The sequence below is a fragment of the Morus notabilis genome, unplaced genomic scaffold, assembly GCF_000414095.1.
Source record: "Morus notabilis unplaced genomic scaffold, ASM41409v2 Scaffold467, whole genome shotgun sequence".
Lineage (NCBI taxonomy): Eukaryota > Viridiplantae > Streptophyta > Magnoliopsida > Rosales > Moraceae > Morus > Morus notabilis.
Window position 1 is genome coordinate 965,642 of NW_010361652.1, and position 21,810 is coordinate 987,451.

General features: G+C 35.3%; 5 protein-coding genes across 8 annotated transcripts; 2 read left to right on the top strand and 3 right to left on the bottom strand.

Moving 5' to 3' along the window:
• Positions 1-385: 385 nt before the first annotated feature.
• Positions 386-10,395, top strand: LOC21408796 (aspartic proteinase). 4 transcript variants are annotated; one of them, XM_024167148.1, is made up of 14 exons: positions 386-528; positions 683-1,093; positions 1,184-1,244; positions 1,350-1,444; positions 1,530-1,642; positions 1,797-1,965; positions 8,149-8,188; positions 8,714-8,778; positions 8,883-8,996; positions 9,100-9,173; positions 9,294-9,450; positions 9,528-9,647; positions 9,766-9,854; positions 10,149-10,395. In XM_024167148.1, exons 2-14 carry the CDS (start codon positions 725-727, stop codon positions 10,231-10,233), a joined length of 1,551 nt encoding a protein of 516 aa, XP_024022916.1. In that variant the 5' UTR covers positions 386-528; positions 683-724; the 3' UTR covers positions 10,234-10,395. The 4 variants fall into 4 exon arrangements, with proteins under 4 accessions (XP_024022916.1, XP_024022917.1, XP_024022914.1 ...); XM_024167149.1 differs by having other exon boundaries at positions 750-1,093; XM_024167146.1 differs by having other exon boundaries at positions 386-1,093.
• A 72-nt stretch (positions 10,396-10,467) lies between these two features.
• On the bottom strand, positions 10,468-11,898 carry LOC21408797 (guanine deaminase). The gene is made up of 5 exons (XM_010100447.2): positions 11,737-11,898; positions 11,524-11,583; positions 11,188-11,378; positions 10,969-11,073; positions 10,468-10,871 (listed from the first exon to the last, which is right to left on the bottom strand). Exons 1-5 carry the CDS (start codon positions 11,747-11,749, stop codon positions 10,683-10,685), a joined length of 558 nt encoding a protein of 185 aa, XP_010098749.1. The 5' UTR covers positions 11,750-11,898; the 3' UTR covers positions 10,468-10,682.
• An 840-nt stretch (positions 11,899-12,738) lies between these two features.
• Positions 12,739-13,721, top strand: LOC112092046. The gene is made up of 4 exons (XM_024167198.1): positions 12,739-13,013; positions 13,092-13,142; positions 13,388-13,521; positions 13,637-13,721. Exons 1-4 carry the CDS (start codon positions 12,759-12,761, stop codon positions 13,719-13,721), a joined length of 525 nt encoding a protein of 174 aa, XP_024022966.1. The 5' UTR covers positions 12,739-12,758.
• Positions 13,722-13,760: 39 nt separating this feature from the next.
• Positions 13,761-15,492, bottom strand: LOC21411981 (1,4-dihydroxy-2-naphthoyl-CoA thioesterase 1). Its single transcript, XM_024167184.1, has 3 exons — positions 15,172-15,492; positions 14,630-14,821; positions 13,761-14,191 (listed from the first exon to the last, which is right to left on the bottom strand). The coding sequence occupies exons 1-3, from the start codon at positions 15,337-15,339 to the stop codon at positions 14,039-14,041; spliced, it is 513 nt and encodes a 170-aa protein (XP_024022952.1). The 5' UTR covers positions 15,340-15,492; the 3' UTR covers positions 13,761-14,038.
• Positions 15,493-17,322: 1,830 nt separating this feature from the next.
• LOC21408798 (AUGMIN subunit 2) lies at positions 17,323-20,108 on the bottom strand. The gene is given in 7 exon segments (XM_010100448.2): positions 17,323-17,636; positions 17,638-17,810; positions 18,345-18,458; positions 18,588-18,656; positions 19,026-19,130; positions 19,277-19,402; positions 19,913-20,108. Coding segments are annotated over 7 exon segments (891 nt in total). The 5' UTR covers positions 20,036-20,108; the 3' UTR covers positions 17,323-17,455.
• Positions 20,109-21,810: the final 1,702 nt, after the last annotated feature.

Here is a 21,810-nt window from a genome sequence, read left to right on the forward strand (position 1 = left end):
CATCGGGCAGTTGTACCCAGTAGAGACTACAAATATATGTATATATATATATATATATATATACATATATTGCCATACACAAGCATGCACAACTGTCACATACATACAGGCACATATACACGTATTATTCATATATATACATATATATATAGAGAGAGAGAGAGAGAGAGATGTCCTCTCCTCCCTAATTGTAATGGTAATATTAAGAGGTACGACCGTACACAAGTTAAGACCAAACATCCTCCGAGAAACTACCAGGTCGTTTCCTCAACTGTCGGGTGCTTAATTCACTGTTGTGTTCCCCCAGAATGGTAAATTAATACTTTCTCATCTGCTTATAGATCAGTACTTGTTGATTCTCTGATACTCAACCCTGAAAGACCAGCACTAGTTATATATGTTCAATCTAGCTACTATGAAGATAAAGCTTAATGAGAATGCATGCGTGATAAGCAAATTATGGTTTGATCTCACACACTCTCATTCACTACTCCATCTTCATCGTGTACCAACTACTGTTGTTTTGAGGTATGAACTAATACCTTCAACCTTTCCATATTGCTCCTCCTTATCTGGCTATCTAGTTCGTCTGACGCCTATTATCGCCGATGTTTACTGGACTAAACAAAGGACTAGATTATGTGCTTTTCATGTTGAAGCTTTTCTCTTTTCTGTGTTAAAGCCAGATATATATATATATATATATAGACACAACTTTCTTAGTATGGGGGTGATCAAGATTCTTCTAGTTTCTCTATGTATGGTGGCCTGGTCAGAGTCTTCAGCTCCACTGAAATCCGAATCCGATGACGGGCTATTCAGAATAAGTCTCAAGAAGCATGCTTTAGACCTCAACAGAATGAAAGCTGCAAGAATCACTAGAGAAGGCGTTCAACATCCTTCTTATTCAAGTCCAAGGGATAATAGAAGTTCTAATTCCAATAATATGAAGGCCGTAATATACTTGAAAAATTATCTAGACACCCAATATTTTGGAGAGATTGGAATTGGTTCACCACCACAAACCATGACTGTTGTCTTTGACACTGGAGGCTCAAATCTGTGGGTCCCATCTTCTAGCTGCATTTTTTCTGTAAGTAATACTTGAGTAACAAGTCATTAAAATGTTGTAATAGTACTTGTTTCTCTTTCTTAAGCACTTTTGTGAATGATACTTGTGCAGATTCCTTGCTATTTTCATTCCAAGTTCAGACCAAGACTTTCCAGTTCCTATACCAAAATTGGTACTAGTTTGCTCCAACTGATGCTTTACTTATTATGACAGAAAAACAATTTCCGATCTTAGTTAATTAGCTGAACTGAAAATTTGTTGCTGGTTTTTGGTTTAGGAATCCCTTGTAAAATTCCTTATGGTTCCAGATCAATTTCCGGCTTCTTCAGCCAAGATCACGTTAAAGTTGGGGATGTTGTCATCAAAGATCAAGTGGGTTTCTTTCTTTCTTTTGCTGATAAATTTTTAAACATTTGCTTTACTTTGAATTGATGTTATATCTGCTCCCATTATTTAGGAATTTGTTGAGATTACAAGGGAAGGATTTTTGACATTCTTGGCTACAAAGTTTGATGGGGTTGTTGGACTTGGATTCCAGGATATTGCAGTTGACCAAGCCACTCCCCTGTGGTATAATACTCTTGAACTGCAATTTACTCACAAACAACATTGTTTTAGCCCTTCGTACAGTTGTTGACTGGCCTTGATTAGTGAAGATCTCATTTTTGTCTTCACACTTTGCTGTCTTGAACATAATGAAGCCTTGGTACTTTTTAACATGCAGGTATAACATGGTGAAGCAAGGTCATATGGCTCAAAAAGTCTTCTCTTTCTGGATAAATAGAGATCCAATGTCAAAACTGGGAGGTGAAATTGTCTTTGGAGGCATTGACTGGCGGCGCTTTACCGGCGACCACATTTACTTCCCGGTTACTCGAAAGGGTTACTGGCAGGTACTGCTTCCTAATTAACTACTTCATTGTCCCTTTATGTAGCTTCCTCTTCACAAATTGCTTTATGTAAGTATCGGTTTAAGTCTTTTAATACTTTGTAAGACAATATGAATAATGCAGAAACGTAAAATAAAAGAATACGAGAGAAATTGTATCGCGGTTCGGTAACAACCTACTCCGCGGAGCCACGCCCAGATGATGACCAATCCACTAAGAACTCTTTTACAATTCAATTGGACTTAATCTACCCGAGACTCTCTCATCGGTTTAAGTCTTTTAATACTTTGTAAGACAATATGAATAATGCAGAAACGTAAAATAAAAGAATACGAGAGAAATGGTATCGCGGTTCGGTACCATCCTACTCCGCGGAGCCACGCCCAGATGATAAACAATCCACTAAGAACTCTTTTACAATTCAATTGGACTTAATCTACCCGAGGCTCCATCTCTAAGAAGATGCATATAAACTTGCAATTTCCTAATGTACTTGAACAACGAGATCCCCTCGACTTTTAACATTAGAATCCCTCAAATTAAGTTTTTCTTCCGAAAAACACTCACATCATCTCTCTTGAATACAAGTGCTCACCTTTCTCACAACCCAGCAAAACCAATCAAAAGGTGTCCAGAGACACGAGAGACTCTTTGAATAAATAAGCAAAATGTGATCAGCTTTACGACCTCTTCAATTAATTCGTTGAACCAAATATGTTGCAGATCCTTGCTGCAACATAGCTGTCAATGTCAGCTTTCTCAAAACCAGTCCGAATCAATCTGTTTTAATTCTGAAATCTTTTTGAAACTGATATAGGAATCTGGACACATTCCTAGGAGACAGAGGAAGATCATCCAACTACGAAAACTCAATTAAATATCAATTAAATCACCAATTATCAATTTATCATCATTGAATCAATAGTTGACTTTCAAAAACAGTAACTAAATTAGTTTCAGATCTTACAAAAACTTTCTATAAAGAACTTGTCAACTGCACATCTATTCTCAAACATAATCAACCACCCAATCATTCCCAAAATAATGCCAATCATAAAACGATGAATTAATATAGAATTTAGAAAATAAATCCCAACAATTTCTCCCTTTGGCATTGTTTTGGCAAAACTAATAATGGAAACTAAAACAAAATAACTTTTGTAAAGTCAACTAGCACAAACCAAATCAGAAGTAAATTGTCTCCACCTAGTTTAAGAAAAACTCCCCCTGAACTTAAAACATCATAGACTAGACTACCTACTCCCCCTTTTTGACAAAAAAAAATGCTCAAAGTGATCAACTGTCAGTGAGCAGTAGGAAAAGATGATGCAAAACCTTGAGTAGGAGAAGGAACAAGAGTAATGGAAGGAGCAGGACTGTGCCGCAGAGCAGTTGAAGATGAAGATTGATGTAAAGAAGCCAGCAGTGCCATAAGCTCCATCTCCTTGGCAAAGAGAAGAAGTTGTTCCTCAGCTAGCTTCTGTTTTTGGAGCTGAACCTGTTGTAACTCAGTAGAAAGAAACTTGTAGATTCGGGATGAATCGCCTGTTGCAGAACTTGTTGCAACAGCAAGTGCAACAGGTGAAGAAGCAACTTGCTCCCCCTTAATATCATCTAGGTGTTCCCCTTTCAACAACTTCGGAGAAATCTTCATAGGGAGCTCTTGGTTGAACAATAGAGTCTGTGTCCTCAATGAGGTCTGCTTGTTGTGAAGTGAGAATACCATGGATTAAGCACGGAAAATGAAGAATTTTTGTACTCACAGGAGCATTGGCATATGTAACAATTTCTTAAAAAATGTGCCTGCCCATATCAAAAACCATGCTAGTACCCAATAGATATAATAACATAGCCAAATCTCTTGTCATAATGGTAGGATGCAAAGAAGGAAGCCAATTTGCTAGAGTAATCTTGTGGAGCACTGAATATTTAATAGTGAGCTCTGCAGATCTAAGAATTCCATACCATTTGACATTTTTTCCTATGAGCTCAGAGGTGACATCATTCATGTCCTCATCTCTATCAAGTTCCCAGGTCCTGTCAGACTCAAAGTTTGGACAACCTAGATAATCATGGGAGAAAAGTGAAAAACATGATTTCTCACATATATTTGACATAACCTTGGGGACTTCGGATTTGCAACTTCTAGATCCAAATTAGCATAAAACTCATAGATAAACGTGACTATTCATGGAGTACCCTAGAAACACCCTTTTATCACTCTTAACCTCAAATTTTCCCAAATTTTCACGATCATTTAAAATATAGCACACACACCCAAAGACATGGAAATATTTGAGATTTGGTTTCTTACCTTTCAAAATTTTGTAGGGAGTCATTAAAATACCTTTTCTCAAATGAACACGGTTTATTGTGTAACATGCCATATTCACTTCTTCTATCCATAATCTCAATGAGATTTTCTTTGAATTTAGCATGACACGACCCATCTCCTAGATTGTTCTATTTTTCCTTTCAACTACCCCATTTTGTTGAGGTGTTTTAGGTGTTGAGAACTCGTGAGCAATACCATGTTCATCACAAAATTCAACAAAAATAGTATTTTCAAATTCTTTACCATGATCACTTTTTATTCGGATTATTTTGCCTATATTGTAACTTTTCTCATTTTTCAATTTTTTACACAAAGTTTTGAAAACACCGAATGTATATGATTTCTCTCTAATAAAATCCACCCAAGTGAACCTAGAGAAATCATCTACACACACAAAGATATACCTCTTACCTGTAATGCTTTCCACGTGCATAGGACCCATAAGATCCATATGTAGCAATTCCATAACCTTTGTTGTATTGATCTGTTGTAACGCCTTGTGCTTTGTCCTTATTTGTTTGCCGAGTTGACAAGGACCACAAATACCTGGTTTTCTCTTACTCAGATTTGGATCTCCACGCACCGCTCCTGTACTCATAATTTTTGTCAAGGTTTTGAAATTTAAATGACCCAACTTTTGATGTCAAATATCAATATCATTAGTTGAAGCATTGTGACACGTATGAGTGTGTGATGTGTTGTGAGGAAGAGTAAGTAAATAATAATTATCTGATGATCTTCCTCTTGTCATGACACAACAATCATTATCATCAAAAACTTGACATGAATATTTTGTGAATTTTACAAATAAGTTTTGATCACACAATTGACTTATGCTAATCAAGTTTGCTTTCAACCTATCCACGAACATCACATTTTTGAGCTTAGGAAGCCCATCAACATTCAATATTCCCTTACCAAGAACACGACCTTTCATACCATCTCCAAAAGTAACATATCCTCACCTTCTCAAAAATTTGACAAATTTTCCCGAGTCTCTGTCATGTGCCTAGAACAACCACTGTCAAAATACCAGGCATCAGTAGTACAAGCTTTTAATGAAGTATAAGCAACAAAGCACCTTAAATCGGATTTTTAACCCATATTTTCCTTGTTTTTTTATTAGATAAATCAATTTTAATTTTAGGTGTTCGTTTTGCTTCTCCATACTCCATATTCAAACCTTTATTAATAGCATTTATGTACTTAAAACACCATGGTTGAATATGTCCAGGCATATTATAATAATGACAGATAGGAACAAACCTGTTTGTTGCTTGTCTTGTTGCAATAGGCTTTGCAACAAGCTTCTTACCTTATCTTACATGAGATTTCTGAAAGACATGCATTCTTATACTGGTGGCTCCTTTCACAAAAACAGTCTTTTCAGAAATTCCTTGACCCTTGTACCCAAGTCTAGAATGGTCACTACTAGTTTTTTGTTGTGAAAGTAGGTGATCCAATTTTGTAGTTCCTGAATTTAGCATTCTTAAATTCTTCTGGGTCTGCTCTAATTCGAGTCTGGTTTCAGTAAGCTTTCTCTTATGCTTTGTTGCCAAGATTTCGTAATTTGTTGCAACCTTCTTCAACTCATCTCTTTCCTTTGTTAAGATAGTAACTTCATCTTCAAGTGATTTATTTCAATTGCAAAAAACAAGCCACTTGTTGTACATCTTCTTATAAGCCTCATGAATCGTCCAAAGACTTAGGTCATCATCGTCACTGTTATCTTCATTTTCATCCTCGAAACTTGTATCATCAACAACTCCACCAGAGGTTGTTGCAGACGTTCTTGCAACAGCTCTGCAACAACATTATCAGTGTTCAACAAATTTTTATCTATGAATTCATTACTTACAGTGAAGGCCACATAATTGCTGGTGTGATCATCTGCATCCTCTTGAATTTCATCCGAGTCATCACTCCATGTAGACACCATTGCAGCCTTGTTTCTCTTCTTGAGAGTGTTTGCATACTCCGCCTGCACATGTCTGAATCCTTCACATTCTCGGCATTGTATGCCCTTGTTTCTTTTCTTCTCTTCAAAACGCTGAGGATTAAAGTTCTTCTATTAAGAATTTATGTTCTTTAAATTCTCTCTGATTCTTTCTTTCTTGTTGATCTTTCTCAGCATTTTATTGAAGTTTTTGGTGAGTAAAGCAAGAGACTCACTCACGTCATCATCTTCGTCGGTCTCATCTTTGGTGGACAAATCTTCATAATCTGCTTGAAGAGCAATTCCTCTACTTTTATTTTGATCCTTAAAGTTCATTTCAAAGGTTTGAAGATTACCTATGAGTTCATCAACTCTCATCTTCCCCACATTTTTTGCTTCTTCGATGGCGGTCACTTTATAAGCAAAACGTGTCGGAAGTGATCTCAAGGTCTTTTTCACCAATTTGGCGTCAGAATATATTTCTCCAAGGGCGAAGGCTTCGTTAGCAATATCACAAAGCTTTGAGTTGAAATCGGCAATACACTCATCCTCCTCCATTCGTAAACGTTCAAAACGGGTTGTGAGCATTTGAAGTTTTGAGGCCTTCACAGCATCCATGCCTTCATGCGCAGTTTGAAGAATATCTCAAGCTTCTTTTGCGGATTCACATGTGGAAATTAATTTGAATGGATTAACATCCACAACATTGAAAATGGCGTTCAATGCTTTTAAATTACTGTTTGCTAGCTTGTCCTCATCGCTGGACCATTCCTCTTCTGGCTTAGGGACGGTATTGCCTTTATCATCTTTAGTTGTTGGATGAGTCCATTCGGTTAAGACAGATCGCCATGTCTTCTCAAAAGCTTTCATGCGAGCCTTCCAATTAGGGTAATTGACACCTTCCCAAAACATTGGTTTGTTCACCGATCCTCCTTCACTCATGATATTCATACCTGTAAAATCAACCAGTACAACAAGATCTCACCGAAACACACGTCAGTGACCCGCTCTGATACCAATTCTAAGTGCCGGTTTGAGTCTTTTAACACTTTGTAAGACAATATGAATAATGCAGAAACGTAAAATAAAAGAATACGAGAGAAATTGTATCGCAGTTCGGTAACAACCTACTTCGCGAGGCCACGCCCTGATGATGAACAATCCACTAAGAACTCTTTTACAATTCAATTGGACTTAATCTACCCGAGACTCTCTCTCTAAGAAGATGCATATAAACTTGCAATTTCCTAATGTACTTGAACAGTGAGATCCCCTCGACTTTTTAACATTGGAATCCCTCCAATTAAGTTTTTTTCCCGAAAAACACTCAAATAATATCTCTTAAATACAAGTGTTCACCTTTCTCACAACTCAGCAAAACCAATCAAAAGGTATCCAGAGACACGAGAGACTCTTTGAATAAATAAGCAAAATGTGATCAGCTTTACGACCTCTTCAATTAATTCGCTGAACTAAATCTGCTGCAGATCCTTGTTGCAACAATAACTGCAACATACCTGTCAATGTCAACTTTCTCAAAACCAGTCCGAATCAATCTGCTCTAATTTTGAAACCTTTCTGAAACTGATATAGGAATCTGGACACATTCCTAAGAGACAGAGAAATATCATCTAGCTACGAAAACTCAATCAAATATCAATCAAATCACCAATTATTAATTTATCATTTTTAGATCAATAGTTGACTTTCAAAAGCAGTAACTAAATTAAGTTTTCAGATCTTACAGAAACCTTTCATAAAGAATTTGCCAACTGCACATCTATTCTCAAACACAATCAACCACCCAATCATTCTCAAAATAATGTCATTCATAAAATAATTTAAATTAATACATAATTTGAGAAACAAATCCCAACACTTTACATTTTAATTCATTCATGTTGATTATTTTCAGATTCAGATGGGAGATGTTCTAGTTGCTGGCGATTCTACAGGTCCTATCACCTTTCTCTGTTTCTATGAATTTATTCTTTCTTTGTCCAAATTGTTTTGATAAAGGAACTTTATGCAGTGAGATTGAAAAACTCTGCATAAAAGTTGTAGGAATCAACTTAGCTTCTTGAAGCCGTGGAAGAATTCAGTTTGACGAGTGTTGAATAATAATTTCTATAAAAGGCAAATCTTAGAGTTCAATTTTTAGGAAATGTTTTAATTCCATGAATGGGAAAGAGAGGAGTGTATTCCTTTCTTCTCCCATATTCATGTGTTTACTAAAAATCAGGAAAGCTAATTTGGAGGGGTCCACATGAAATCCCAAGTTACTTCATTTTATTTCCCTTTCAATTGAAATAAATCACAAAATTACTTTTGCTACTTACTAAATTTTAACCAATAATCATATGCACAAGGACATTTTTAGTACAAAGCTACTAGGATTCCTACCCATAAAGTTAGTAAATTAGTATTTACTCCATTCACCAACATATACATATATGACAGCAAAATTTTGAACTTTTCAGGCTTGTGCCTTGCTGGATGTGCTGCCATTGTGGATTCAGGCACAGCCTTCCTCGCGGGTCCAACTGTACGATTCATGCCTCATACTTCAAACGTTATATAATTATTTCTTCCGACTCTCATCCTTCATGGAAAACTGCCATGCAACGTTGAATCACTCTTGTGTTTCAGGCAATTGTTGCTCAAATAAACCACGCCATTGGAGCAGAAGGATTTGTGAGCTTGGAATGTAAAAGTGTGGTTTCCAACTATGGGAATTTGATATGGGAATACTTGGTATCAGGGGTATGTATGTAGTTTCATTTCAATCTTTTCTTTTGACATTATGATTATTATTATTTACAGTAATTAAAAAAAAGAATCAGTGTAGTTTTTGAATAATTTCCAGTGTCTGCAGTTAAGACCTGAGGTAGTCTGTGTGGATATTGGCCTCTGTATTTATAATGGATCCCACTATGTGAGGTGATCATTTTTCATTCTCTCTCTTTTCTTCTTCTTCTTCTTCTATGGTTTGATGGGTGGAAATTTTGATTCCAAGAATCATAACAAGACTCAGAAACTTTTATTTTCAAAATTTTGCAGCAAAAACATTGAGACAGTGATTCGCAATGGAACTGGAGAAGGGTCATTTAACAAAGAGACTGCTTTATGCACTTTCTGCGAGATGGTTGTCTTCTGGTTTCAAGTACAACTTAAACAAAAAAAGACAAAAGATAAAGTCTTTAAATTTGCAAATGAGGTGGGCTTCTTCCTAAAGTTTCACTCTTTAACTTGTTCATTATCACTAAGAATCTTCCCTTTTTCTCGGTGATGAAGGTGTGTGAGAGGCTTCCAAATCCGTTAGGAAAGCCGTTTATCAGCTGCGATAACATGGGAAGCCTTCCAGACATTTCGTTCACAATTGGAAACAAGACCTTCTCCCTATCTCCTGAACAGGTGTGAATTTTATTATCATTTGTTCCTTCACCTTCTTAACACATATATACCGATATGATAGAACCTTGCGTGTTGATTTCAATTGACACACTCCCTTGACATGTTTTTTGGGTTTCAGTACATACTTAGAATCGCAGAAGGCGGCACTACTTTCTGCATAAGTGGGTTTGTTTCTTTGGATGTGCCTTCTCCACAAGGTCCTCTATGGTAAGTAACTAGAATACAAGTTTATATGTGTAATGACACCGTGGGTGCCAATGCTCTTGCAACACGTAGAGATCAGAAAATGAGGAATAATACACATAACAAAAATTTTTATTTTGGACATCATGAAAACATGTGTGTCAAAATTCCGTGGTATTCTGTTAACTTTTTCTCCACTAACAAGTTAAAAATGTAGTTTGACGTTGCTTCGCGAAACTGTTTATTCATGATGTGTATAATTGATCTATACTTTGTAAGCTTCATAGATGAAGTTACATCATTAGTATATATTTGCAGGGTCCTTGGAGATCTGTTCTTGGGAGCATACCACACAGTTTTTGACTTTGGAAACCTCCGAGTAGGATTCGCAAAATCCGCATAACAATTCTTGAAGATCCCACATTTCTGGCATAATACCATTCGGGTTAACAATAAGCCGGGCTATGGACGTTGTAAATAGTTATAAAGGTATAATGGAAGAAGGGCGAAAGCCTCACTGGATTGTGCACATAATATGTCCTTATTGGCTTCTAATCATGTTAGGACAAGTGAACTCCAAGTTAAGCTACAATAAATGGCCTTTTCTGTAGAAACAGCCAATGTTGGCTTTCAGTAATTATATGCAAAATGATGAGTAGTTAATAAACATTTTACGTCTTTAGGAGTTTATCTATTTAGCCTCTAAGCTTTAAAGAAAGAAAACACAGCTTTCATTATCACTATCAACATTTCAAGGTTAAAAAGTGTGCAAGACATTTACACACAACTTACAAACAAGAAAAGTTTCAAAACCAGTCAAGTAGTAGACATAACAAAAGATGCAACTGAAATTCAGTACATTTGGAACTTTGCCTTTGTTTTCTCAAAGACCTGCTCGGCAAATATGGCTGCATTGCCATCGGCTCTTTTGATCTCCAACTGAGCCTTTTGATAGAATCCAGTGCCCCGTAATGCATCCGCAATGAAGTCGTCAAACCCGATAGCAATCGCTGCTTCAGCCTTGGCTCCATAAACCAACCTCTGTTTGGCATGAAAGAAGCACACGATGGTAAACGTTAATAAGCTCCAAACCAAAAGCTCTACGACTTAAACAGACTAGTTTTACAGAAATAATGACCTTAATTCTTGAAAGGTGGATGGCGCCAAAGCACATAGGACAAGGCTCACAGGAGGCATAAATTTCACAATCAGAAAGCTCAATCCTCTTCAGTTTCTTACATGCCTGGTATAGCGAAATCATTATACGGTAAATCCATGATTTACGAAAGAACGTCGTTAAAAAGAAGGTGGTGAGAAAATAAAAAGGGGGGGTAATCTGGGAGAGGCAAAAAGGGACCTCTATGATGGCAGTGACCTCGGCATGGGCGGTGGGATCAGTGCAGGAGAGAACCATGTTGTGGCAACTCACAACAACTTCATCATTCTTCACAACAACTGCTCCGAAAGGCCCTCCATCTCCACTTTCAACTCCTTTGTATGCCTCTTCCACTGCCTTTTTTAGGAATTTGTGGTCTCTATCCTTTACAACTGCAAATGCAAACGCAAATGCATGGATTCACCAATTACCAAACCAAATATAACAAATATTCATTATACGCCAACAAACACAAAAAATAGTAAATACAATTGAGAAAACAAACTTGTGTTTCTTAGTGGCAGTTTCTTCTCTTACCTTCTTGATGGCCAGCAAATGCGGAAGCTACAGAAACAGTTCCACCCTTGGTTTCTACCACTGCCACGGAATTATAGTTAGCTTTCAGATAAAAATAAAAGCATAAATAATAATTACAGTATTGAAACAAAACTGCTTCGTACCAATAATTAGATCATAATAACAATAATAATAGAAGGGAAAATAGAAATAAAAGAGAGGAAGGGAATTTACCATTAGATTCCATGTGACTCTAAAAGACTAGACCCGGGGAAAAAAATGCCAAAATGCCAAAGAACAAAGTAATAGTTGAGAAGGAAATAAGTACTGGAAGAGAGACCGTTATGATTTTGAGGCTCTACTTTATAGTCTATGAAGATGGTGTTGTGTTTTGAATTGAATTGAATTGAATGGTGTAAAACAAATAACGTACTCCTCTCCTTTAAATACATTTCGCGTCATGTTCATACAATTCAAGTGGGGCTGCTTCGCTGCTTCTTCTCCACCTCCCTTATTTGACTCCTTTTTACTTTTCCGTTATTTATTTATTATTCACTCTTAGATATGAAAAAAAAAAAAAAAGATTAATCCGATCTGAGTCATGAACTTCTATCATTATCCACGTTATGGGGGAAGTAATGTCTATATCCAAACACAAGAAGATGACGCAGATCACAACCACCTCATTCCTATCTCTGACTATGACTATGACTATCATCCCCCACATACTCTCAAAGAAAAAAAAAAAATTGTGACCACACATTTTCCTTATTTTAAATTACTAGACCTAATACTAGTCCTCGTTCATTTCACTGATTCGAGTTTAGAATTTAAGTTTTGCTACAGTAAAAAACTTTAAAATAAAATCACATCTCAACTCGAATCAGCGAAACGAACGAGGCCTTAAAACAACCAGTTTTGCTTCCTCTTATTCTTTCTAACTTAAGCCAAATATTAATAATCCCCAAAATTCTCTGACCACAGAATTTCCTAATATTGGAAATTACCAATCCAAAAAAAAGAACAAGCTCTTCTCCTTCTCTTAGCAAAATAATGAATAAAAGAGAACCAGCTCTTTCTACTTTCTAGTGTTGGGAAGGAAAAAAAAAAAAAAAAAAAGAATTTTGCTTAGATGTTCAAGTACCATTCTTTTTAGGGACTAAGCAAGTTTGTTTCAAGTAAAAAGACTATTATAGCATACATACGTATATATTTCGCAAAGTAAACTAAAGTGGCCTAAAGAGCAAAGCAGAGCAATGCAAAGGTGCTGTGGAGTTCCTCTGAGAGCTTGTGTGGTTGGCCATTGTCCTTCACTTCCCCGTCCCACCTCGCGCTTTCGCCTTCCTCTGTTTTCCTCCCTCTCTTTTCCCTCGTCTTCTTCTTCTTCTTCTTATGGTGATGATCGTGTTGCTCTTGCTCTTCCCATTACACCACTCAAAAGAGTAATAAGCCTTCCACCAAAACCTCACCCTTACATCGCCCTTCTTTCTCTCCTCTTCGTCCTCTCCATGGTTAGTTAACAGTTTACAGTTAATAGTTTGTATTCAACAATCTTCTCAATCATCATTCAGACTTAATTCATAGTGCAGGCTTTTGGGGCGCTTCTCTCCCTTGCTCTACTTTCGATTCCAACCATTAAGGTAAAAATTCCTAGTCTTTTTGAAAATTTTCATCATATGCATCTAGTTTTTGTTTAATTAATTGTGCACTAAAACTGTAACGTCCCTTGAGTTAGCCGTACGAATTCCGGTCATTCGTACGCCTTATTATACGTATTCAGCCAGACTAGAAAGCGTTATTTCTTGTAAATTATGTGTAAACTCAAATCAAACTCTCAAACAGAAACATCTGTGAAACTATTAAATCGCATGTAGTCTTGTATCAGGCATTTAGAAATTTGGCAGCTTCAATGGAGCAACTTTCTAAAGTAGTGTCGCAAGAAGTACCCGGGACCTTGACTTCTCTCAGACTTTCCGGGCTGGAGATCAACCAACTCACCCAACAACTTGCCACTCTCAGGTTAACAATACCTCATTTAGCTAAAAAATAATTGCTTGATTCTTCTGCTTTTTATTATTATTATTATTATTATTATTTTTGTTTCATTTACGTTGTGTTCATTTTCTACTATCAGGCAGAAGATCTCTTCTAGTCCCCTCTCGAAGAAACATAGAAGCAGCAAGTCCTCCTCTTTTAGTAACAAGGATGAACTACCCTAGTGGAGACTAAATGAATTTATTTTCATTGGTATATGATTGTCTGAAAATGGAATTGTGTGCTCTTGATCAGTGGAAATTGTGAGAACCATCAAATTACAGCCGCGAAGAAATTACGCACTTCGTTCTCAATTGTATGTATTAACGAATAAACAAATAGCTCAACAATTTTCTTCTAGTTATAAAGATCTTGTTTTGATGAGAAGGATATGAAATGTAATGCCAGATTCACCTTACAGGTTATACCTTTGAGGTGAATGTGGAATCTGTGCCTTGTATCTTCAACTACATAATGGTTAATGAATATTACAATGTACGGCTCATAGCTTTGCATACTTCTTGAGAGCTTCGTCTGCGTTTTTTGCATGCCCCGGCACTGGTAAATTGCATAAAAGAGTTACCCTTGATGACGATACCAACGATTTTGCCTCCGAGTTTGAAGGATTGGTCTTCCACAGTTTCACCTCCCACACCTATTCAAAATAGAAGCATCCACAGAAAGTAACATCTCTAATTATAAATAATATTATGGAAGATAATCGAACATCCCAATTGTTTTTATATTACTTACGGAAGAAACTTGTCTGAAATTATAGGACAAAGCCTTATAATTTGTAGACTGATCAAATCAACCTTAGTCTTATTAGGAATCCTAGTTTAAATAAAAATGCTAAATAGATAAAAATCCGATAGTAGCAGATAATAGAGAGTCCTAATTCAAAAAAAAATCAAACTGAATATAGATAAGAACCTAGCTAACAACACACAAACTCCCTAATTTCTTTAAGCAAGTCCTTTTGGCCTAATTTCACAAGCTAATTGTTTGTAATTCATCATGATTCATTATATAGTAAGTACATTGATGGTCAAGCAAAAAATGTTGATATGAAAAAAGGAAAAGGAGGGCATGCCTGGATGGTTTTGCCGAGACTAATGGGGATGGCTTCAGCAAGAACAAGGTCTCCCAACTCGGCGCGCTTCAAGTGGTTGATGCTGAGTTGAACTCCAGCCACTCTTTTGTACCCTGATGCCATGTGAGCTCCCATGCTCGCCAGCGATTCCGCTACCAGAGCCGACACTCCTCCATGTAACACCTTGAACGGCTGCTCTTTTTTTTTTTCAACATAATATACGTAATTTAATGCCATGTCTTAATCAGCAAAACCTTAATCTTTCTTTTCTTCATTTTGTTTTTTAATGAAAAAAACATCCCATATAAACAAGAAAAACTGAAGATCATGAATCAATAATCACAAACAGACATAAATAATGGCATCATGTAACACCTCTGATGGCTGCCCTGCCTTGTTCACACACACATATATCTATCTACATATAATCATGTCTCAGCAAAAAGTATGCTTAAAATTCTTCAATTTTTTCCACAACAAAAAAGGAATCCCAATTGAAGAATAAAAGAGTAAATTGAAAGGAAAAAGAAGAAGGGGTTGACCTGACAGCACTTGGGGGTGATGGGAAGGCGACCGGAGACCTTGTTGGGAGACAACTCTTCAATCTCAAAACCAATTAAATGAAGAGGAACATCCACTGCTTCTGTCTTACCTTTTATGTTATAATTCCTATTCCTATTCATTGATGAAGATCCTCCTTTCTCCTCCATTTGATTAATCTTTATCCCTCTCTCTCTTTGGACGATAACAATTAACAATGGAATTTCTGTGATTTTATGCCCTGATCTATCTATCTTTCTTTCTGTCTAATATGTGTGTTTGTGTGCTGATTCATTCATTATGCTTTCTTGGTTCTCTTATCTGTTTTAAGTTAGTCGTCCAATTGGACTTTTCTGGCAACATATGTAGGTGGACTTTTCTGGCAACATATGTAGGCGGCCTTTTGACGTTACTTGAATATCCGTCTCAAATTATCTAACACCCAAAAACTTACCTTTTTCTTTTGTTTTGTTTTTTTGTCTTTTCTTTAAGAGATTTTTTTTGTTTTTTGTTTTGTTTTATTTTGTGATAGGTTGACAGGGGATTATTAACCGAGTTCTATTAAAGTATACAAATCTTTTTTTTTTTGTAGGAGTTAAATCTTTTTTTAAGAAAAAAAAATTTGATATAATCTAACGGTTTAGAATTATACATCTTGTAAAGTTGAGGGAATGTGATATATTTTTAAAATTGTCTTTAGAAAATCAAAAAAAAGGGGGCAGGTGACGTTGGTTGGTTGGAAGAGGTAGATGGGGAATGGGCGAAATAAGAGGATTAGGTGGTGCGGATGTGGACAATGTGGCTGCCCCTCTCTTTATCCCTCTCCTTCTTTTCTTATATGCTTTTTATATTTTTTAATACGACTTGAACACAATAATAATAATAATAATAATAATAATAATAATACTATTACCTGTTTGTCGTGATCTAAATGTAATAATATTGATATTAATCTTTTATTCTGACATGTGTATTTTTTATTTTTTCGTTTTATATAATATGTATCCAAAATATAACTGTCTGTTATTTATTGGTTACATTTTACGGTGGTTTTCATCAGTGTGACGGTTGTTGTTAATTAATCATTACTTCTATTGCTTTCTGTTTGCAGGGATTTGTATCCGAGATTAAGCAAAACATTATTAACTTTCTGTATATATATTGTATGTTAATTTTTTACTCTTTCTTTGTCTTCGTCTTTCAGCTAATATTATCTATCATGTTCTATTCTCTCTGCTTTTTCACTCTTTAAAGACCTTAATGATACTACCCATTTCTTACTAACCTTACCGCCTCCTTTATATTCCTTTGCTCTATTTCTGCTGCTTAATAATTTTGGTTGCTTTCTTTGATCTATCGTTTTGCCCGTGGTTTGTTGAATCAGGTATTCACTTTTTCAAATTACTTTGGTTGATTTGTTTTAGAATATTAATTGATAATGTTATGTTTGTTCGTTATATGAAATATTTTATAATGTACTTTACTTCTTTTCTTCTCTAAACTCTCAGTCATTTACTTCTATTCTAATTTGATTAACTGAGATTTTATATTTACAAAATTTTCTAAATCTTATTAAAATATAATGTCTTCCTTTATCAAAAATTTGGTTTTTAATATCCAAATATTTTATTCTCTTTTGATTATGATGATGTTATATTTCATTTGTTGTTAATATGTGCCGGATAATTGTTATTACAGATATGACTATCATTGATGTTGTCCTTATTATTTTGGACTTATGCCAATATATTTTAATTTGTCTTTTGTTTTAATTTTACTATATATTTGTATTTATAAAAACTGCTTTTGTCTATGATATTATTTTGCACATTGTCGTTTGTTTCCTCTACAATTTACTCTTTTTTCTTCTTCATTGTATTTTTGATCATTTGCTGTTATTCTTAATTTATTAACTGACATTTGATATTTACACAGCGTTCTAAATCTTATTACAACATAATGCCCTTATTATTTTCAAACTCAGTTTCTTGTATCCAAACATTTTATTCTTCTCCGGTTATGATGATATTATATATCATTTGTTGTTAGCTGAGTAATTGTTATTACATATATGATTATCATTGATGTTGCCCTTATTATTTTAGAGTTATGCCAATATATTTTATTTTGTATTTCGTTTTACTTTTACTATAACTTTAAATATTATGGAATATATTTTAAATACAGCTATTATATAATACAATATTGTACTCCGCATCAACGCGCGGAATACAGGCTCGTAAAAGCTAAAATAACAAACACCATTGAAAATAGAAGTTGGTATTCTTAAATAACATTCTTTTTAACTGGAGGCCAAGACAATCTCCTTTGGCTTGTTCCATCCACCTGATTATAGTCACCTGGCTGATTACTTCCATCTTGTATTTGTTGGTCGATTTCTTGCCTTCTGGAGCTTTTGATGGCTAAGTCATCGCAGCTCGGTTCGGTTCTCCAAGGAGGCGGAGTCGGAATCTCCTGTCACTCTTAGGGAGAAATCCTTGGCTGGTGTCGCAGGCAGGGATGGAGCAGAATGACCCACTCTTAGATTTTGAAGTGTTGCAAACGATTCTCTCATTGCAGACATTGCTTCGAAAAACCGGGTACATGATGCCAAAGCAATGGGAATCGGACGAAGCATTTCCTGCATCAATTACCCAAGTCGCACCATTACATGTACTAATACTATCCTTTTACTTTGACAAACAATATCATAGTTTTCGGGGAAAATCTATTTCAGTTCTAAAGCATGTAGAAAGTTGAAGGTTTCCAGTAATAAAATCGTTGACCCAATATTATTATATGCAGTGAAATTATAAGTTCAAAGGCATTATAAGTGCATCTTTTTGAAGGATTTCGCTCAGGTGCCAACATTTCAACATCAACAAGAGTACTTTTTGAGGCAGATCAGTGCATTTTTGGGAAACATAAAAGAGAAGAGGCCCGTTTTTGCTTTCTTAACATCTAATAATAGGGGGTCCTAATCTATGGACATCCACAAGTACAAAATTTTCCTTCAATAGTCAACAATACTGGTAGCAACATTTAATAGGTTCATGGTTGTGGATATTGAATTTGACAATTGATCACTCGTCAAAAAACAAACGACATATATAATTAGCTCTAATTAATGGAGAGTAAGATAAAGAAAAAATATGAAATGCTTCTAAATGCATACCCCCCATACTGAAGGTGGCTCCTTAAATGTCTGACTCCATTGGAAATCTGCAACGGATGACGTCAAGGCCCCGTAATCACTAGCAGCCTTCATCAAAAATTCAGAGAATTGTTTCTGGATAAACCAAAGTGAAACATACCATAAGCTGAGAGAACATTCTTAGTGCATTAGAATGCAGACTTGGCACAATAGAATGCTACTATTTTATCTTATCAAAATAAATGGACTTTATGTTTAACCAACCTGATACTCGGCTTCCACTGGAATGCAATCTAGAGAATATGGTTGTTGAAGACGAGCTATAATGCGATCCTACCAGCAAACAAGAACATACCGCATCAGGAGGCCTCAAGAATTAGAATTTTTTCATTTTAGAAAAAGGAAAGTACTTCATAAATTCATAGGAAGATTAAGAATGTTGTCCCTTCTTCACCCTCCCTCCATCCTCCAAACAAAGGAGTGAAACTCGATCTTGGAGGAAAATAAAGAAACAATTGATTCTGTTATAAACATAGAACTCAGAACCATATTGATTTCTTTGAGATCAAGTAGCAATGCCACAGAGCCTGGTGGAACTATTTGGCTCAAAGTCATGTAAAAGCATAAAATAATGAAATACCCCGTATATTTTTAATGTGAAAAGAAGAAAATAAGGTGAAAAAACCAAAGAAAACAACTTACCTTGTTTTGAATTACATCTTTCAGTATAGTAGTAATCCTTGCCAATGTTTCGCACTTCTTTTGCATTTCGCTTACATGAGTCAGATGGGCCACATTTTTGTCATCCTAAAAAAGATCGCAACATGAACTCAGATAACACCCAGTATGATGCAAAAAGAATGCTACATCTCGTTACCATCTAAAATTCCTAGTTAGCAAAAACTTCCGTAATGCAAACTGAAAAAGAGAAATTCGAAACTGCAAAAACTTACCTTTCTCCCTTGAAGATCCACTTGCAGATCTGCTATTTTTCTTTGAACAGTGGTAAGTTCTCTTAAAACCCTTATTAAGTCATCACCCTTTTCCCCAGTGCTAGTGTTTAAATTCTGAAGTTCTTCCTACAAGACAATAAGACAAACTCAATTACATGATTGACCTAATAGTTAATGTTGCCATGCCATTGCTTCCTACAATATACACCAAAATATAAACATATATATATATATTAAGAAAAACTAAACTATCACAACATGTAAAAGTATCTCGTTTTCTTTTCAAACATTTCATATTGCTTAGTTGCCACTAAGGAAAACGTTTCTATGCCAAAGCCAATTCAAACATACAAACAAAACTCTCCAACAGACTAATCAAAATTCGTTTCCACGACCTAAACCCATAGCACCCAAATTGCTTCTCCATGGTAATTGGGCACCAAAAATTAGAACTTTAATCAAATAACAAACCTTAAGCACACCCAAAATTTGAAAATACAGACCACAATCAAATTGATCTTTTCTCAGAAGCAAAATGAGGTCGAGTTCAATAGTTCATCATGATAACCGAAAACATAAAAAAGTTCAAATGTGAAAAACACATTCAAACTGAGGAAAAGAAAGGGTAAAATTGACCTGGGTAGGAGGTGGAGAGACAGAGAAACCAAGATCGGAGGCGATAGAGAGAGCATCGGACATTCCTCCGATCCGTCGAAGAGGCTTCTTCCCGACCCAAGTAGTGTCGCTTCCCATCGACATCTCCGAAACTAGAGACTTCTCCGAACAATTCTGATCGATTCAACAACACACTTTCCACTACCAAAATTCAAAAAACAGATTTTTACAGGTTTATTAAAATTTACGCAAAATTAGATGGTTGTTATCCCGTGCCCATCACGTGATCATTATTTTCTTTAAAGAAAAATACTTAAATACCACCAAATAAATGAACAAAGTAACAAACCATCCTTAAAAAAATTAAAAAAAAAATAAAAGAAGAAGAAGAAACGCACTTCCCCGCATAAAAATCTGTCTTTTGCTCAAATTTTCATCGTGGATATTACATTTTACTTGTGGTTTGCATTTTTAAATTAAATTTTGGACAAAAATTTATTTTGCTCAATTTTTCACATTTAGCATTTTTTTTCTTACATGTCGTAATATTACATATTTTTATCATTTTTAACAATCATCCTAATATATTTTGTATAACAATTATTTAATAATTTAATTATTTTGTGTAGGTATAACAAGAGACATGTTCATGTGTATATATATGTGATATTGTTAATGAAGTATATGTTCCACATAGAGTAATATATAATCTTGTTATTTCAAAACTATATTGTTTGTTGTAATGTTACTAGAATAATAAGTCTAAAATATTATTTGTCATCAAAAAGTGTTTTTTAAATTTTGTAATATATGTCTTTCTCCTATCAAATTAAATTTTAATAGCAAAAAATATGCTTTTGCTTACAAAAATAATGTTCGCTAAGAAAAAATATAATATTTTGGTACTAAATTTTAGTAGCAAATTAAAATATAATTATGCTACTAAAAAATATGATTTTTTTTTGTTTTTTTGTTTTAAATTGTGATAGGTTGACCGGGGATTATTAACCGAGTTCTACTAAAGTTTACATTTTTTTTTGTAGGAGTTAAATATTTTTTTAAGAAAAAAAATTTAATATAATCTAACGGTTTAGAATTATACATCTTGTAAAGTTGAGGGAATGTGATATATTTTTAAAATTGTCTTTAAAAAAAAAAAAAAAAAGGGGGCAGGTGACGTTGGTTGGTTGGAAGAGGTGGATGGGGAATGGGCGAAATAAGAGGATTAGGTGGTGCGGATGTGGACAATGCGGCTGCCCCTCTCTTTATCCCTCTCCTTCTTTTCTTATATGCTTTTTATATGTTTTAATACGACTTGACACAATAATAATAATAATAATAATAATAAAATAATAATAATAATAATAGTAATAATAAAAGAAAATATTGATCACACGAGCCGAGGACAGACATTTTTTTTTTGGGTTAATAATCGTTCAAAGGATACACCTTGTTCAGTAAATGCAAATCTACGGGCCTATTTGTTTTTATTTTCGTTTTCATTTTTCACATTTTTTAAAGTTAAAAATGAAAATACCATCTAAAAACATGTTTGGCACAAAACTTTTCAAAAAATAAAAACAAAAACGTTTTTGTCTTTTTGTGAAAAATTGAAAACGAAAAAAAGTCGTTTTCTCGTTTTCATTTTCTTCTTCTGAAAACTGTTTTCATTTTTTTTTCTTCTCTCTCTTCTCCACTGCCCACCACCCCCGACAGCACCCCCCTCTCCCACTCCGACATCAACACCGACTGAAGGAGATGAAGGACGCCGGAGATGAAGGACGACAGAGAGAGACGTCGCCGGAGATTCCCTCGCTCGATGGCTATCGTTAGTCGTCGGACGCGCGCCGCCGTCACTACGCCCACGTGAACACCGCCCTCAACACCGGCTGAAGGAGATGAAGGATGGCGGGGGGGGG

Excerpts from the sequence above, each read along its gene's own strand:
- LOC21408796 (XM_024167146.1), top strand. The coding sequence starts at position 398 with ATGTTCAATCTAGCTACTATGAAGATAAAGCTTAATGAGAATGCATGC. Across the intron at positions 1,643-1,796 it reads GACCAAGCCACTCCCCTGTG|GTATAACATGGTGAAGCAAG; the intron begins GTATAATACTCT and ends TTTAACATGCAG. Across the intron at positions 9,451-9,527 it reads TCTTTAAATTTGCAAATGAG|GTGTGTGAGAGGCTTCCAAA; the intron begins GTGGGCTTCTTC and ends TCGGTGATGAAG.
- LOC21408797 (XM_010100447.2), bottom strand. Across the intron at positions 11,074-11,187 it reads AGGTCACTGCCATCATAGAG|GCATGTAAGAAACTGAAGAG; the intron begins GTCCCTTTTTGC and ends TCGCTATACCAG. Across the intron at positions 10,872-10,968 it reads TCCACCTTTCAAGAATTAAG|AGGTTGGTTTATGGAGCCAA; the intron begins GTCATTATTTCT and ends CATGCCAAACAG.
- LOC112092046 (XM_024167198.1), top strand. The coding sequence starts at position 12,759 with ATGCAAAGGTGCTGTGGAGTTCCTCTGAGAGCTTGTGTGGTTGGCCAT. Across the intron at positions 13,014-13,091 it reads TCCTCTTCGTCCTCTCCATG|GCTTTTGGGGCGCTTCTCTC; the intron begins GTTAGTTAACAG and ends TTCATAGTGCAG. Across the intron at positions 13,143-13,387 it reads TTTCGATTCCAACCATTAAG|GCATTTAGAAATTTGGCAGC; the intron begins GTAAAAATTCCT and ends GTCTTGTATCAG.
- LOC21411981 (XM_024167184.1), bottom strand. The coding sequence starts at position 15,339 with ATGGAGGAGAAAGGAGGATCTTCATCAATGAATAGGAATAGGAATTAT. Across the intron at positions 14,822-15,171 it reads TCACCCCCAAGTGCTGTCAG|CCGTTCAAGGTGTTACATGG; the intron begins GTCAACCCCTTC and ends AAAAAAGAGCAG. Across the intron at positions 14,192-14,629 it reads GTCTCGGCAAAACCATCCAG|GTGTGGGAGGTGAAACTGTG; the intron begins GCATGCCCTCCT and ends TATTTTGAATAG.